Source organism: Balearica regulorum, chromosome 4, assembly GCF_011004875.1.
Source record: "Balearica regulorum gibbericeps isolate bBalReg1 chromosome 4, bBalReg1.pri, whole genome shotgun sequence".
Lineage (NCBI taxonomy): Eukaryota > Metazoa > Chordata > Aves > Gruiformes > Gruidae > Balearica > Balearica regulorum.
Genome location: NC_046187.1, coordinates 38,339,461 through 38,354,375, shown reverse-complemented (window position 1 = coordinate 38,354,375; position 14,915 = coordinate 38,339,461). Strand labels below are relative to the sequence as shown.

The window sequence follows — 14,915 nt, the reverse complement described above, 5'->3', positions numbered from 1 at the left end:
TCAAATGCACAGAATAGCCTATTTCATCTTAAAATACCCTTAACTTAAGCTAGGATTTAGTGCCATAGTTCACAAACATGTGATGGCTTTAGTGCCATAATTCACAAACACATGCCTTGAAGATCCTTCTTGCGTTACTGAGGCTATTTGACTGCTATCATGTACGATCATTTCCACATAATCATCTTTTCAAGTTTAGTGAATTTAATTTTCAATGCAGTTGCATTTCTTATGCTTTTTATGGAAAGACTGTTCCACAACTGCATTCCTCTAATTTTAAGCAACTGAGAATAGTTTAAATATTACAAGCTAATGTTTGGGGGTATTCTTCTCTCATCTCCAGAAGTGTGCATCAGGTAAAGATCAGATAAATATTCAGGTTTTTACCTGCCTATTTACAAGTTATGGCTCTACTGCAATAAATTACTTTAGATGTTATTCGCAAGCAGACAGAAACAGAACACAAGTCTTCATTCCTCTGAATCTGTGAAAGTGAGATAATTATGAATTTTACAGTGACAATGCGCATACTCTGGAATGTGTGTCATCAAAATCAAAGGATTTGTTCATTTTATTACTGCTTGCTTTTTCGGTAGAAAAAGCCAGAATGGCCTAATCAGTTTACAAGTCTGATTTTTGTAAAAATCATTTTACAAGTCTGATTTTTTTTTTTTTAATACTTTTTGTTTTTTAAATTACAGTGGGAGAAACTACAGATGACAACAAGTGAGAGGAGGAAAATAGTTTGTTCAGTCACATTCCACGTAATTGCAATTACCTGTGTTGTTTGGTCATTGTATGTTTTAATTGATAGAACCGCTGAGGAAATTAAACAAGGCAATGATAATGGTAAGTATTTTTTATCTTCTTCAGTCTTGTTGATAATGTAATGGGTGGATGTGAGATGCAGCTATGTAACCAGTCACATTCTGTTCTTAAGTAACAGCTCACTGATACATGGCTACATCAAATGCTTTAATGCAGAGGTAATGAATGCATCAGTGCTAAAAGCTTATGTTATGCCCCTGCAGAGATATCTCTACTTAGTGTAATCATTACAACAGCTTAACTAGCCTGCTGGTTCTTCTTAGGTTAATCTGCCATTATCTAGATATTTCTAAAGCTCAGACAAAAAGATGAGTCAAATTCAAACAGCTCAGTGCAAGTTCAGGTCATAAAACAGCAATTTATTTATATTACCCACTTGAACCTTGATATCCTGTAAAACATGATAAAGTCCTGTCATCAGCAAGCTTCCTAATACGAACTTCCAAGAGACCGTGTTCCAGTTGCGTTAGTCCTTTGTGTGGGAGTTCAGTAGCACAGAAAGCCATTCCTGTGTCCCTTCAAACAAATTTCACTGTGAGTGTCCTTATTCCAGTTGTGTTTACTGTGAGGGTGGTCAAATGGTGGAACAGAGAGGTCTCAGAGTCTCTATCTGTGGAGACAGTGAAAACCCAGCTGGACATGTGTAACAAAATGCATGTTTAACATAAGTAGGTTTCTTTTTGGACTATTCTTACCGTATGTGGAAACTATATTGCAAACTGAACTACTGTTTTCCATTTCAAATCTAAGTCTATTCAGTCTTAAATTTAGTCTTAAATATGATCTTGATGATGAAGAGGATAAAAAGCTTTTGAGTTTTGATCTGAATTGACTTTAAGCATTTAGACAGTCGCGGGACAAAGGTCCCTAGCTTTGTGCCATACTCTGAAGTTAACATGGAAAACAAAACAGGTGGAGCTTTGTGCCTTGCTAGTTAAATATTTGATGATACTCCTGATGCTTGCCTTTCTTGCCTCTGAGAGGAAAATACGTAAGAAGCCACAGTAAGTCACAGATGAGTGTATAATACAAAGTCTTGTTTTGCATTCTTTCTAAATAGATAGCCCTGTTTTTTCATCTCAAAAAACCTGGCCCTGAGGACAGGACTAGGAATGGCTTTGAGCTTCTATTTATAAGTACAACTACACCACTGTACTCATTAAAAAGGGGAAAGGTATGTCTGTGGATTAGCTGAATTTATCCAACAAAACAGCTAACATGAATTTTGGTTCTTATATAGAATCCCTAAGAATCACATTTAATTAATTCTGGTAGGCTCAAAATTATTTGCGATTTGTATAGAATTCAGTTTTTGCCAAATGTAATGGACGATTCTCCACACTAAAAAAATGAACAGAAAGATGCCTTGGAGCTACTTACAATACACAAAAATAAGTGTTTGTGAAGAGAACTCTTTTATCCCAAAATTTGCTTGTTGGGGCCGGGGGGGAAAAGTATTTTTACAGAATCACACATCTGTATTGGGGAGGGGAGACATATCTGTAGTTTGCTTTTCTCTCTTTTTTGTTATCTCTGTTTAAATGGGAAATGAGGGGGAAAAGACAGTGAACACTGGAGAGAAAAAAACCTTTATGAACATATTTTGAAGAGGAGAAAAACTGAAAGCCCTGAATAATAATAGTTTGTTAATATTATGTAAGTTTAAAAATATTTTTTCAAATGTATCTCTCAAAATATTTAAAGGGGTTTTTTTCCCCTTACAAAAGCATTTGATGCAAATAAATAAAAGTGTAACCCTCTTAATTGGTAAACCAGTCACTGGTCTATAGAAAGGACAATTTAAAATATATTTAAAATATTCTAGAATTTATATGGCACCAGTGATAGGGAGTCAAGTTCACATACATTTGCTCTACTTGAAGAAACAGGTCTAGGCTTAGCTGAGCTTTATCTAATAAAGCTCGAGTCTGTGAAAATCTGTCAATTCTGGAATATACTGAAAGGTACAAAATTCACTGTGCCAGACTTCAGTTAAGCAAAAAAAATGATGCTTCCTGTATTGCCATGGAAGAAGCAGCAGCACCTCTGTACTGCTAAGAGCTGGAAGACACTCTGAAGGAAAGCTGAGCAGTTTATTCAGCCTCTTTCCTTGGAGCTCAGCACTCCAGCTGCGACATGCTGGTTCTAAATGTCATTACCCACTGATGGGGCTTAGTCAGATGCAAAGCATATTGTTTTTATAATTAAAAGCAAGAAAGAGACAGTGATTTTTAAAAGCAGTTATTAAAGGACAAAAAAAAAAAAAGGAAAAAAAAACCATTACTGGATATGAATGCCTGAGCAAACAAACTATTGTTACTTTTTGTCCCAGGAACAAGGGACTGAAGCAAGATAAACATTTTGTGAACAAATTTAACAAATATAAAAGGATTAGTCCCTGGCAAGTTCAACTAACCAGAGTTAACAGTGGTGGGGAGATACAAAGTGATTTACATGGTCTCTGTATGCTTTCATTTTGCTGGAAATTAAAAAAAATAATTGGCTAATACCATCAGTTAGTTAATATATTGTTACCATTTGTAAGTACTACTAAGGCGTTACCATAACAGGGATGACTACAGCTACTTCAAACATTTTGTGTGCTTTAGCAATAATTAATATTCTTTTGGTCTCTGATCATTTATTTAATTAAAAGCTCAGTTCCTATGTGTTTAACAGTAAAGGGGATGCTTAGATTCATGAGACTCACACAGCTGGCTAAAAGCAAAGACTTGTTTTTGAGTAGTCCAGGTTACCAGGTCTAGGAGGTAAGAGGTAGCTGTTCCTTTATGTTAGCCTACTGAATGGTTGAAAAAAAGCAGATGCAGTAGTATGAATTGAGGAGAAGGCTGTTCTTAATACAACATTAATCTATTCTTTTAAAATCTTAAGACCACATTTAGGCCAAAGCAAATAATTTTAGTATTATTCACACCGTAGTCAAATACTCTCATCTCTAGCTTTTTTGTGTTAGCAGCCATATAAATTTCTGTAAATATCAATGTGATTTATCAATGCAATGAGAAAAGTAAGAACAGATACACCAAAACCTACAAAGTTACTTTTTTAGTACATAGGAATGTAAGTTTTGCTTTTTGATATAGGTGTGTTCAGGGGGGTTGCAGACAGCAGGAAAAAGAAGCCACCGAAGGCAGGTGATGCAGGAGATGAGTCCTTTCCACTAGCTTTTTTTTACTATATCCTGACTTCAGGATGAAGCCAGGCCCAGGTAATAATATTGTAAATGGTGGTGTTCCATACCCTAAACAGTGTCATGCTTCTAGCACGATTAAAAAAACCCCAAACAGTAGTTGCTGAAGAAAGATGTGCATAATATTTCTAGGTATCCAGTTACCTCGGGTTTGGTGCTTGTATTTTTGCTTAAGCAAGCTATTGAATACGGGGATATTATTGAAGAACAGTACAGTGTTTTGGTTTTGACTGCATCAAGCATTATGCTTCCCTGGTGAGAGTGGCCTTGCATTTCTTATTTGACCAAATTGCGGTGAAGTCAGTTAAAAGTGGGAGGCAGATGTAGTTTCTTGGCTGGCCCATGGGACACGAAACTGCTGCTGTTTTCTACTTGAGCCACCAGTGCCCCAGTAGCGTGTACGTACCTGGGAATTCTTAGCAAATGGCTTCTTTTCAAAATATTTTACTGAGACTCCGTACTTGATACTCAATGTATAACAGTGGTAATAAATATAAACGTTTTATTTCAAAGGTGTCCTTGAATGGCCGTTTTGGACAAAACTCGTTGTGGTGGCCATTGGATTCACAGGGGGCCTGGTCTTCATGTACGTGCAGTGTAAGGTTTATGTGCAGCTGTGGCGCAGGTTGAAAGCCTACAACAGAGTCATCTTTGTTCAGAACTGCCCAGACACCGCCAAAAAACTGGAGGAGAAGAACTCTTTGAGCACTCAGAGCTCGGACGTCAAGGACGCGGTGGTGGTACCAGTAGCACAGACAGGTACAAACTCTCAGCCGGCAGCTGAAGAAACAACATCTGAGGTCATGCCAGTTTGACAGCGACAGCATTGTTTCTTCCTTGCAGAATAAGGCGTAGTGTTTTCTACACTACGAATGCTAAAAGAGAGTAGAAATGACTGTGCATTTTTTCAGTTAAACAAAAAAAAAACACCACACAAAAAACAAAATCCTACAAGGAAAATGGATCCAGCAAAGCAACTTGTTACTGTATGGAATGTGACCGTTCGTGAAGTAGTTTCTCAACTAGTCAGCAAGTGTAGTGAAAGTGGAAGTGTAGAAAGTGCAATAGAGAACAGGTTTAACAGACAATGCCAAACCCAGGTGACAAGAGTACTTTTTTTTTTTAAATTGGATGGCTGGGAAAGTAGAAACAGACCTGATGTAATCATGGTGTTTACAGAAAACAAAAACCTTTCATCTGTTTACTACTAAAAGTTGTATTTGCTATTTATCTTCTTAAAGATACACTTCAAAAGGGTACCAGTCAATTTTATATGCATTAACTGCATCAAAGTATGAAGAGCTGTACCACAGCAATCATTCTCTAAGCCTCGTGTGGTAACACATGTTCACCTGACTGCAGCACAGCCTGAATGTTTGGGCAGCTGTGTCAACGGAGAATATTTGAAACATTTGAAGTGTAGCATTGTTTTTAAATATGCCTGAATTTTTGCAAAGTAAGCAGTTCCAACCAGTATACACTCATGTCTCCATAAGCTACAGATTTGGGTTTTTTGAGTACAGCTGTCAGCAAAATAAGTACAGGAAGGAGAGAATGTGTAGATACGTATTTAGAAGAGCAGCTCAGTTGTTTATTTTACTTTTTAAGAGTGGATTAGACATAAATTGGATACACAAGTTTTGAGGCAGGACTATAAACAAAAAAAATGCAGTTCACTGCAGAATCACACAAAAGTAAACTGCATATTATCAAAGGTCTGAAAAAGGATGACACATAGGGAAGATCGAAGCCATTTTTGGTTTTATTTTTTAAGATTCATGATACAGAAAAGTAGATGTAAGAGAATATACCTGCGTATCTTAAGAGAACAGTTTTTATCTCCTTGTTCTGAAAAGTTAGTTTTTATCTTCCCGACTGAAAAAACAAATCAATGGTTTTCCTCTGTACAGGTAAACTTGAGGTGTTAGAGATTCAACAGTTCAGTTGTTAACTTCGTGTTTTGAGAATTCTCATATAAAAATGAAGTGTGAATAGCATTAAAGGGTGCAATAGATAAATGAATGTAGATATAGTACTGTGTCCAACAGGGTAAATTATATATAAAGAACCAATTTTGTGATTCGCATCTCATACCTGTGATGTTTACCATCAGGACACCACAGCAAGTATTGACTTGGAGTAATTATGTATCAGCATGGACAAGTTTGGGGCCTGAACGTAATGTATTTTTTAAAAAAAAAATTAAAAGTTCCTTTTTGATCTTGTATTTAGGTAAAGGAGGAAAAGCAAAAAGCAAATAAAGAACCAGAGTAAAGAAGATAGGAGAGCACGGGTTCATTCAAAAGGGGAAATCTGCCACAATTACAAGTGAACTAGATTTCTACAGAAGCCTTGCAGTTTCTAATGGTAAACTTCCTCTTTACACACTTTCCCAGGTTCAGGGAATACTGGAAGTATCAGTACTAGCAAGAAATGTGTCTTTTATCAGACCATTATGTTCTTTTCTATTGGAATTGCTCATGTAATTTGGCTGTGAATAAGTGATTGTCATCTAGCTAGACAGGACACAAAACCTTGGTGCCTGAACAGGCCATAAATACATACTAATATTTGCTGAAAGTTACTCCAGGTGAGTTGGATTAATGTTTAAGTTTTTTCACATAATGAAATGCGCTTTTCATATAAAATAATTCTCCAGTTATACAAATGAATTGGAATTGTAGCAGCTTTTCATTTGAAATGACATACAAGAGTAATCAAATTACGTCTGTTTGTAGTTGTGGAGACTTCAAAAGGTCTTCAGAAAATGATGACAGTACTAAGGAATGCCTCATAACTGCACGTTTAAGATAGTCTGCAAAGGCATGGTTTTCCAAAAATGTAAATCTACTTGCTAAAAAGTAAATCTCATGATATCTGAAGTTAGACACTTAAAATTGCTAGCTGCATCTAAATGTTTGGAATGATGCTTACAATAAAACCTGATGAATCATAACAAAATTGACTGACAAGGAACATTATTATGGAAGATAATTAAGAGCTTTCTGAAATAACAAGAAAGTTTCTTACTGACAGTAACCCTGCCTCTTTAGCCAGCTTGTTCTTTGACCTGCTGTAGCATCATGAGCCTGTTGAAAGTACTTTATCCCCTATTTCGATAGTTTACTGGAGACAATTCGCGTTGTTTTTTTTCTTGAACGGGTATAAAATTCAACTCAAAGAAAAAAATACCTGAGGCTTCTGAAAGCTGATTTGTAGCATCCAACAAGATTACTGTACATTTTTAAAACTCCACTGAAGAGTCAGCAACGAAACAGACAACTTGCAAAATTTTATACTAACAACTTCAACTTTATAACACTATTTTGGCACTCAACTACACATGCAACTGTACTTACAGTTAGTTAAATATAAGAATGGAGAAAGACTTCAGTTCAAATTCCTCCTCTCCCTTTGAAATATTAATTTGGACAGCAGGTAAAGGAACAAAATGGGACAGTGTCTGCTGAGACAGACAAAGAGAGAAGTCAGCAGCAAGAGAGATTACAAGAGACTTGAAGCAGTCTTTAACCTTTTAAAGCATTACAGTATTAGCCTGTGCATCCCTTTCTCTTTGGTGCAATGGATATTCTAGAGCTTTCATGGATTTCATGCAGGATTGGAATTTATTTCTGAAGCAGGATGCAACCTCTTCAAGAGGGCAAGGAGCTCTTCACACCAACATGCCTTGCACAAATAAGGAAGGTGCATGAATACAGACACTAGACAGCTGTTTATCAGCCAATGTTTTTTTCATTCGCACACAAAGCACAATTTTCTGTATCAATTTAACAACCACGGGATTCTATCCTGCAAAAACAGTATACTGAAGGTTTTAAGATACATTCTAAGACCTTTTAATGAAAATGATCTATCAATTAACGATCCGTATCAAACTGCCTGTGTAGCCACAGTGCACCTCAGGCAAATACGCTGACAGTGGAATTTAGCGTGGCTAAACCCACAAGGGCAGAACCTTTTTTCAGTTTTAATGAAGGTAGGTAGAAGTAATCTGGTGTCAGATCAGATCTGGAATTTTAAACAAGATACTACTAACCTGTGAACATGCACGTTTCTTTTTCTAAGTTACAAGCATTATAAAGTTTATTTCAAACTGGCATAAAGATACCACTTTTGACTATCATTAGCATTATGAAGATTCTCAATTAGTCCACTCACCCACTGCTCTATCTTAAAGCAGTGTTTATTTTTGTTGTGTAGAAAGAAAGTAGTAATAATTCCCCATCACCAGAACAAGCTGTTTATAATTTCTAATAATGCAATGAAACTTACTCTATGATGAAAATATTTTACTGTGTATAATATTTGGAACTATGAGTTTGTGTTACTTGTTTAACTCCCTCTCTTTTGCAAAAGAAAAATTGTATGTTTTTGTGGGTGAATGTGTACTGAAAGACAGAAGGTAAGGGAAACAAAAGTAATATATCTGCTTATTGTTGTGAAAAAAATGTATTTGTATTAAATGACCCAAATTACTGTAGTATTCTACATTTGTCACTTTGTTATATAGAGCATCACATGCTGAACATGAACTAGCAAGACCACACTCTTGCAAGAAAGGTAAATATACTCAGCTGTGTATTTCATATCAATAAACCTGCTAGCTCAGAGTGGCTAGTTTTGGGTGCCACACCTTGGCAGAACACTCAGGAAAATACCTCACAGTACAAAAACACTTGAAAAGAACTATGGTCGTTTAACTTGCAGAAAGGAAGTCTGTGAACAGGCTTCAACTCCATAAAGAACTCCCAGAAAGCCACAGAGCAAATGGACAACTAATACTGGGTTTCCACTGCAGGAAGGTAAGAGGAAGAAAACTTCCTAAGGAGAGCCGTGCTTTGCAACAAACTTTGTTATATGTGATTTTGCAATGTCCACAGTTAAATGGTTTAAAGCTAATCCCACTTCAGATTGTCAGAATGGACCATGTTCCCTTTTTTGCTATTTTAGACTTCTACTTGGTAAGATTTTCTCCTTTTTCCAAAAACCCTAAAGATAAATGCTTTTTTTAATGAAAAGAAATATTACGTTTGCATTATAAAAGAATCTGTGTACTTAAAGTAAGGTGTAAAACCAAAGTTTCTTATCTTGATAAACACACAGTGTTCCAACCAAACTACAACTTTAGTTTTCTAAAGAGGGTTGTATCCATCCACCTACCCCGTATCTTTCTCCTAGCTTGTCAGTTGGGAACACAGTGGGCTAAGTTTCAAAATCTCACAGTTCTAGCTGGAATAAGTCATCATATGGCTGGTGACTACTAAGAATATACATGCAAAACACAGAAGTGCTCTAACAAATTACATTCCCTACATCCAAGGCCAACAAATTGTTAATTGTGTTAAAGCTGCCCTAACTAGCTCACCATGTAAATCAAAGATGGATTCACAAATCCCTGCAAGATATAAGAAGAAGAAACAGCATAACCACAGAAATTCTAGCAATAGATATATTCCTTTTTTTAGCATATGGAAAAATAGAGCCAAATTTGGTTTTAGAATTAAGAGAATAGAGGTATAGTCACTATACCTTTTTGCTTTGCACACACGAGTTTGAATCTCTTGATGAAGGGTAGCATTAGCACAGAAAACATTTCTGTTCAGTTTGCGCTCTGTATACACACAAACAAGGAAATATGCTATATGGTATTTACTCACACCTCCTCTGCCCCCTACCCCCCCAATAAAATATTAAGGCTGTTCTGCATGAGCTTTATCTAAAAGGAAAAAAAAGTACTTTGAATGGTGTACCACATTTCCACTGCCTATGACATGGAGCTCAGAAAATAACTTTGGATAAATTTTACACTGTGGTTGAGAACAGAACAATTCCAGTCTGCTGGAGAGTGTGGGATAAACTTGCCCTTCTATTACTTGCAAATACTTATGACTGATACTAACTGAATCACAGAACTTCCTTTTTTTTCTTTTTTTAAAAACAGCTCAAAGGTGATATGTATGAAAAGACAATAATCAGCACTATTCCAAATAAAACAATAAACACAAGACCGGTCACAGTAATTTTAAAGTCTGTGAACTAAATTAGGTCTTATTTTAGCACATAGGAAACTGTCCAGCCTGTATGACACAAAGGATAACCTCTTCTTATTTCTTTAGGGTCATCTAGTTCAATAAATGGCATGTTATTGTTTTTTTCTTCAGAACTATCATATAGTTACAATTACTTTAGACCTTGTGCAATTTATAATTTGAAGAAATAAGGCTATAATGAAGCATGGATGACTACATCTGTGTATGCATATGTCTGGGAACATGGTAAACATGTTCTACAAATTTTAGTAATGGTTCACAAACAGCATAGGACTGAAAAGTAAAGCAGCAAGGTTTAGATGGGTTATATTAAAATAAACTCAGAAAAGAACAAAAAAACAACCAACAAAATCTTAACGGTTCTCAGAAGCAAGACTGCTACTTACAGAAGCTCTGAAAAATGCAGTCAAAAGAACAAATCAATCTAGAAGAAAGTTCAGGCAAAGTCTTTAGCGAATCTTCTCCACTTTACCTCTAGGTTTGCTAATTCATTTTCAGAGCTGGGGAAAAAACAAGAATATTTCATTAAAAACATATGGGTAAGAATTTTTGGACAGCTCATGTCCTAACAACAGACATGCTCACTTTATAAATTTGCAAATCTGCATGTTACTGTCTTGGTTGACTATGTGTGAACTTGAACATGAGCTGGTGTTATTAGAATGCTGCTACCTTTCTGTATTTCTTTAGAAAATGCTTCTGGTTTTAGAGTAATGAAAGCATTTTGGTCTAGTAACTTAAATAGTTTTATTTTTCATTTGTAACAGGTAACTAGTTACATATTAAACACTTCCTTTTAAGAAAATAGGGCAGTATTTGCAATACAAGCAGTTAAAGCTTAGGGAACTTGATTACAGGACCACTGCACTAAGTCTCCCACTGACAGTTTATTTTTATAGTTTCATTATAGGAAGGAACTCTGCATGGGATCTTGCTAGCTGTATTTAGGGCAACAGCTTAAATTGCAGTGCATAAATCACACCACCTCATTAGCAAAGTTTCTTACCTTTGTAAAACTTACTTTTTGGGGGGGAAGAAAGTCTGGAAGTCAATTATAATGAATTTTTGCTCTTGAAAGAGCCAGAAGATAGAAATATGATGTATGCATTGTATTACACTAAGACTGACCAAACAAGCCAATTTGACATGCTTCTGTAGTGCAGGTGTTTATTTGTCCTTTACTAGAAAACTAAGCCTGGAGCATTCCTTAAGCAGAGAACATTTTCTGCTGAGAAAAACCAATAATGTCCTTTTTTACTGCTCTTTCCTGTCTGCCAGGTGTCTACCAAAAAAGTTTTTTTAAAAGTTGGACTCCAAACATACACATTTTTGAATCCCAGACTCTGTCCTCACATATGGCAGTGTCATTACAGAGATGAGTAAATAAAGACACACACACACACAAAAATCACACATACTAAGTACATTCCTTGAACTGCTTAGGAATGGCTCAGAAAATGGTTCATATATGTTGCCTTTTTGACTTGTTTCATCCCACTGCACATATTGGGAGTTCCATAAGGATTGACACATACTTTGGTAGAGGAAAAAAAGGAAAAATACAACAGTGAAGCTAAGTGCTTCACTGTATGTTTGTTTCTCCCCATCACAAATGTTGGAAGTCTCATCCCTTTAGAACCAACTTTGTGGAGTCAATTGGAAAGCCATAGTGAACAGTTCCATTAAATCAGTCACATTTGTTTCCAACACTGTAAATTAATTAATCTACTGCATACAGCCAACCTTGACAGGGATTGTGTTTTCTGATTTTGTTGAGGTCATCTTTGTTTGGGTTTTTGTTTTTTGTTTTAAGATCAACATTTGCTTTGTTTACATGAAAAAAATCATACTGCTACTGGAAGTAAAGTCAGCTGGCTCTTTCTAGCTGAGACCATTAATAGAGTAAGTTCCAGAATCAAAGCACAACTAACAACTCAGCTGCTACTGAAAGTCTGAATGTAATTTGGCCAGTTCCTTAAAGAAGTCTTAGCTCTCCAAGGCTGGCTGGAGTAAAAGTTACCTTAGTAAGTACACTGCAAAGTACAGCATAACAAATTAGAAAGTACATTTAAAAAAACCCCCAAAGTTCTTATATAAGAAGTGATTTTTCCATGTTAAAATGTTACTTTTTCATTTGAAATATTGTATGTTTAATAGGAGCCCTGATAATTAAGGAAACTGAGTTTTAACTATTACAACCTTGCAGTTAAAAATAAAAAACACAGGGACATTCTGAAGCAATATCTGACAAGTTAAGAATGAAAGAAATCTTCCATAAAATTAATCTTTAACCAGAAAAAAAAATCCCTGCCAATTACAGAGAATTAGAATAGAGGATTTAATATTAGAGTCTCTAATCCTTAGCTACAAAGGAACAGAATGTCAAGGTATTCCCTACAGCGAGTTTGTAAGAACAGAGAACATCACATAAACATTTCCCATTCCTGCTGTTAACAGCAGCTGCTTTCTAGATTTTAATTTTAAAGAAACCGAATAACAAATCAGAACTCCTAAGAGCATTCATCCTTTTTTTCCACCATAGGGAAGAAACCCATTCACATACAAAAACCTCATAGCTGGCTTTAAAGCACAGGCATGATTGGATTACGAAGTGGATAGAAGAGATTCCACTATCTTGTCTCAGTAACACACGTGAGGCAAAAGACTCTAGACAGCCTCCCCCGCCCCCCCGACCTCTCAGCACAAAAACTCTGAGCAGAAAAAGGAAAAAATAAATAAATACATAGCTTTGGAGTTTTCTTTGTTCTTTCCCTTTGCCACATTAGTATTCTGCAACAAAACTCATCTGGTAAATTGGTCTTGCACATCATCAACTTAAGCCTAGATCACTTTTCCATTAAAATATATATACTTGACAGCTATATATGTTTTTTTCTGATAATTCAATGTAAAAAGTTCACACACAGAAACTGTTCTTTTTTTCATTGCTTATGCAGTAGGTCAACAAAACAGTTTAGAAGGCAGCTGAACAAGCAGTGAATACATGGACTTCAAGAAAGAAAATCCACAAACTCAACAAAGTCCAAATTGTAAACGTGTTCTTGAAGTGTGAATAACAAATGTTAAAAAAGAAATCACTTCAAATATTTGACTATCACATCAACCACACAACTAATAATTACTTTTTTCATAATACCTTATTGCTCAATTGTTTCAAGGAATACAGAACATTCTGTTCTTCATAACTTTGCATAACAATCTTTTTTAAAGCATTCACTAGGATGTCAGCCTAATATACTGTCATTCTAGTTCATGTCATTCACTTTTAGTTACCTTGCTGCTCATTTTCCTTCTGTATTTCACCCAATGTGATGGGAAAGCAACTTTCTGCAATGTTTCTATTTAAGAATTCAAAGCACACACAACCTTATATATAAGCAAAAATTTAAGGTGGTATCTTCTGAAAGGCAAAATCTGTCAAAGCAATCAGTGAACACATACACATGTTTAGTTCAGACCAATTACCCTGGCTCAGCTTCTACCAGACTTCAACACTTCAAGTTTTATAAAACAAAACAAGCTGAATTCCACAACATAGCTTTATTTAACAAAGTTTAAAAAGTATCAAAGGCCTGCCCTGAACTTCAGCACACCTGTTTCCAAAGCACAAACATAAAGCAGTGATGTGATGGCCTAGAGATATGGCTGGTGTCAGAGGGTAAGACCTCCAGCCAGGTTTAAGACCTGCAGTCCACCTGGAGATGCATTAGATCACTCACACAAGCTTCAGGTCTGCTAAATTTATTCAGGTTTCTTCTTTAGGATAATTTAAGGAGGACAAGGGTTGTTTCTATATTACCTAAATAGACTGTTTTCCTAAAACATCAAAGGATAGCACAAACCTATTTTGTAAAGAGAGAAAACCTTCATATAGATGTTAACAGAGTAACACTCATCAGTAACACTTACTGCACAGCTGAGAAAATACACACCTGGATATCTGTAAAAGAAATTTGGGAAACACACGTAACTATTTACCATCACAAAGCCTTGTTGTTTAACACACAGAACTGTATTGGGCATCAAGTACTAGAAAGATATCCACCAGGAATAATTATTTCCACATAACTAACAGCCATCTGAACTGTGACTGCTACAATGCGTACAGACAGTACATCTGAACTGTGACTTCTGTGCCCAATCTAATCCGCGCTAGCAAGAAAGGTCCTACTTAATGCCTGCTGTGAAATTATCCCTGGCTTTGCCCTTGCCCTTTTTTTCATCTTTTTTTTTTAAATTTTACAGTATTAAAAGTGAGAATCTGCTAAGAACCTCCCTGAAAGACATATTTAAAGGTGTCTAAAGAGTTGCTTCGTGAAACAAACCTGCTATTTAAAAGTTCTAAGCAACTTAATTTTGAAATGGACAGCTTTCTCAACACAGGGGTCAAAAAATATGGACAAAAGATATCTTTACAAACAGACTGTAGGGACTTTAATTGGCTTCTCATCTGAATTCTTCAATACAGATTGGGGAAGACAATATAATTCTCTCAAATTCTCTTGACAAAAAAATACTCAATATTTTATTGAAGTCTTTACAGCTCTCTATGTTCTTGACACAGATTCTCAGACAAGAGAAGGTACAAGCGAAGTTCTTCATGATTAACTGATGCTCCATGTATCTCATCTTCTGGATATACATTCCCACCAAGTGGGAGAGTATTTCTTACACCCAAGGTGTGTTCTGTGCCACCACAGCACAGGATTTTGCGAGATGAGGCCTATCACTGCTTTCCACAAAACTGAGTACACCTAGAAACATCCCAGCCACCACCACAAGAG

At 36.0% G+C, this 14,915-nt stretch overlaps 1 protein-coding gene across 2 annotated transcripts in view; it reads left to right on the top strand.

The window, feature by feature from the left end:
* Window positions 1-8,267, top strand: part of MARCHF1 (membrane associated ring-CH-type finger 1) — a 241,582-nt gene extending 233,315 nt beyond the window's left edge. For both annotated transcript variants that reach the window (XM_075751823.1, XM_075751824.1), the window contains 2 exons: window positions 702-849; window positions 4,553-8,267. In XM_075751823.1, the coding sequence (XP_075607938.1) occupies window positions 702-849; window positions 4,553-4,854 (450 nt within the window). In that variant the 3' untranslated portion in view covers window positions 4,855-8,267. The remainder of the gene's footprint in view (window positions 1-701; window positions 850-4,552) is intronic.
* Window positions 8,268-14,915: the final 6,648 nt, after the last annotated feature.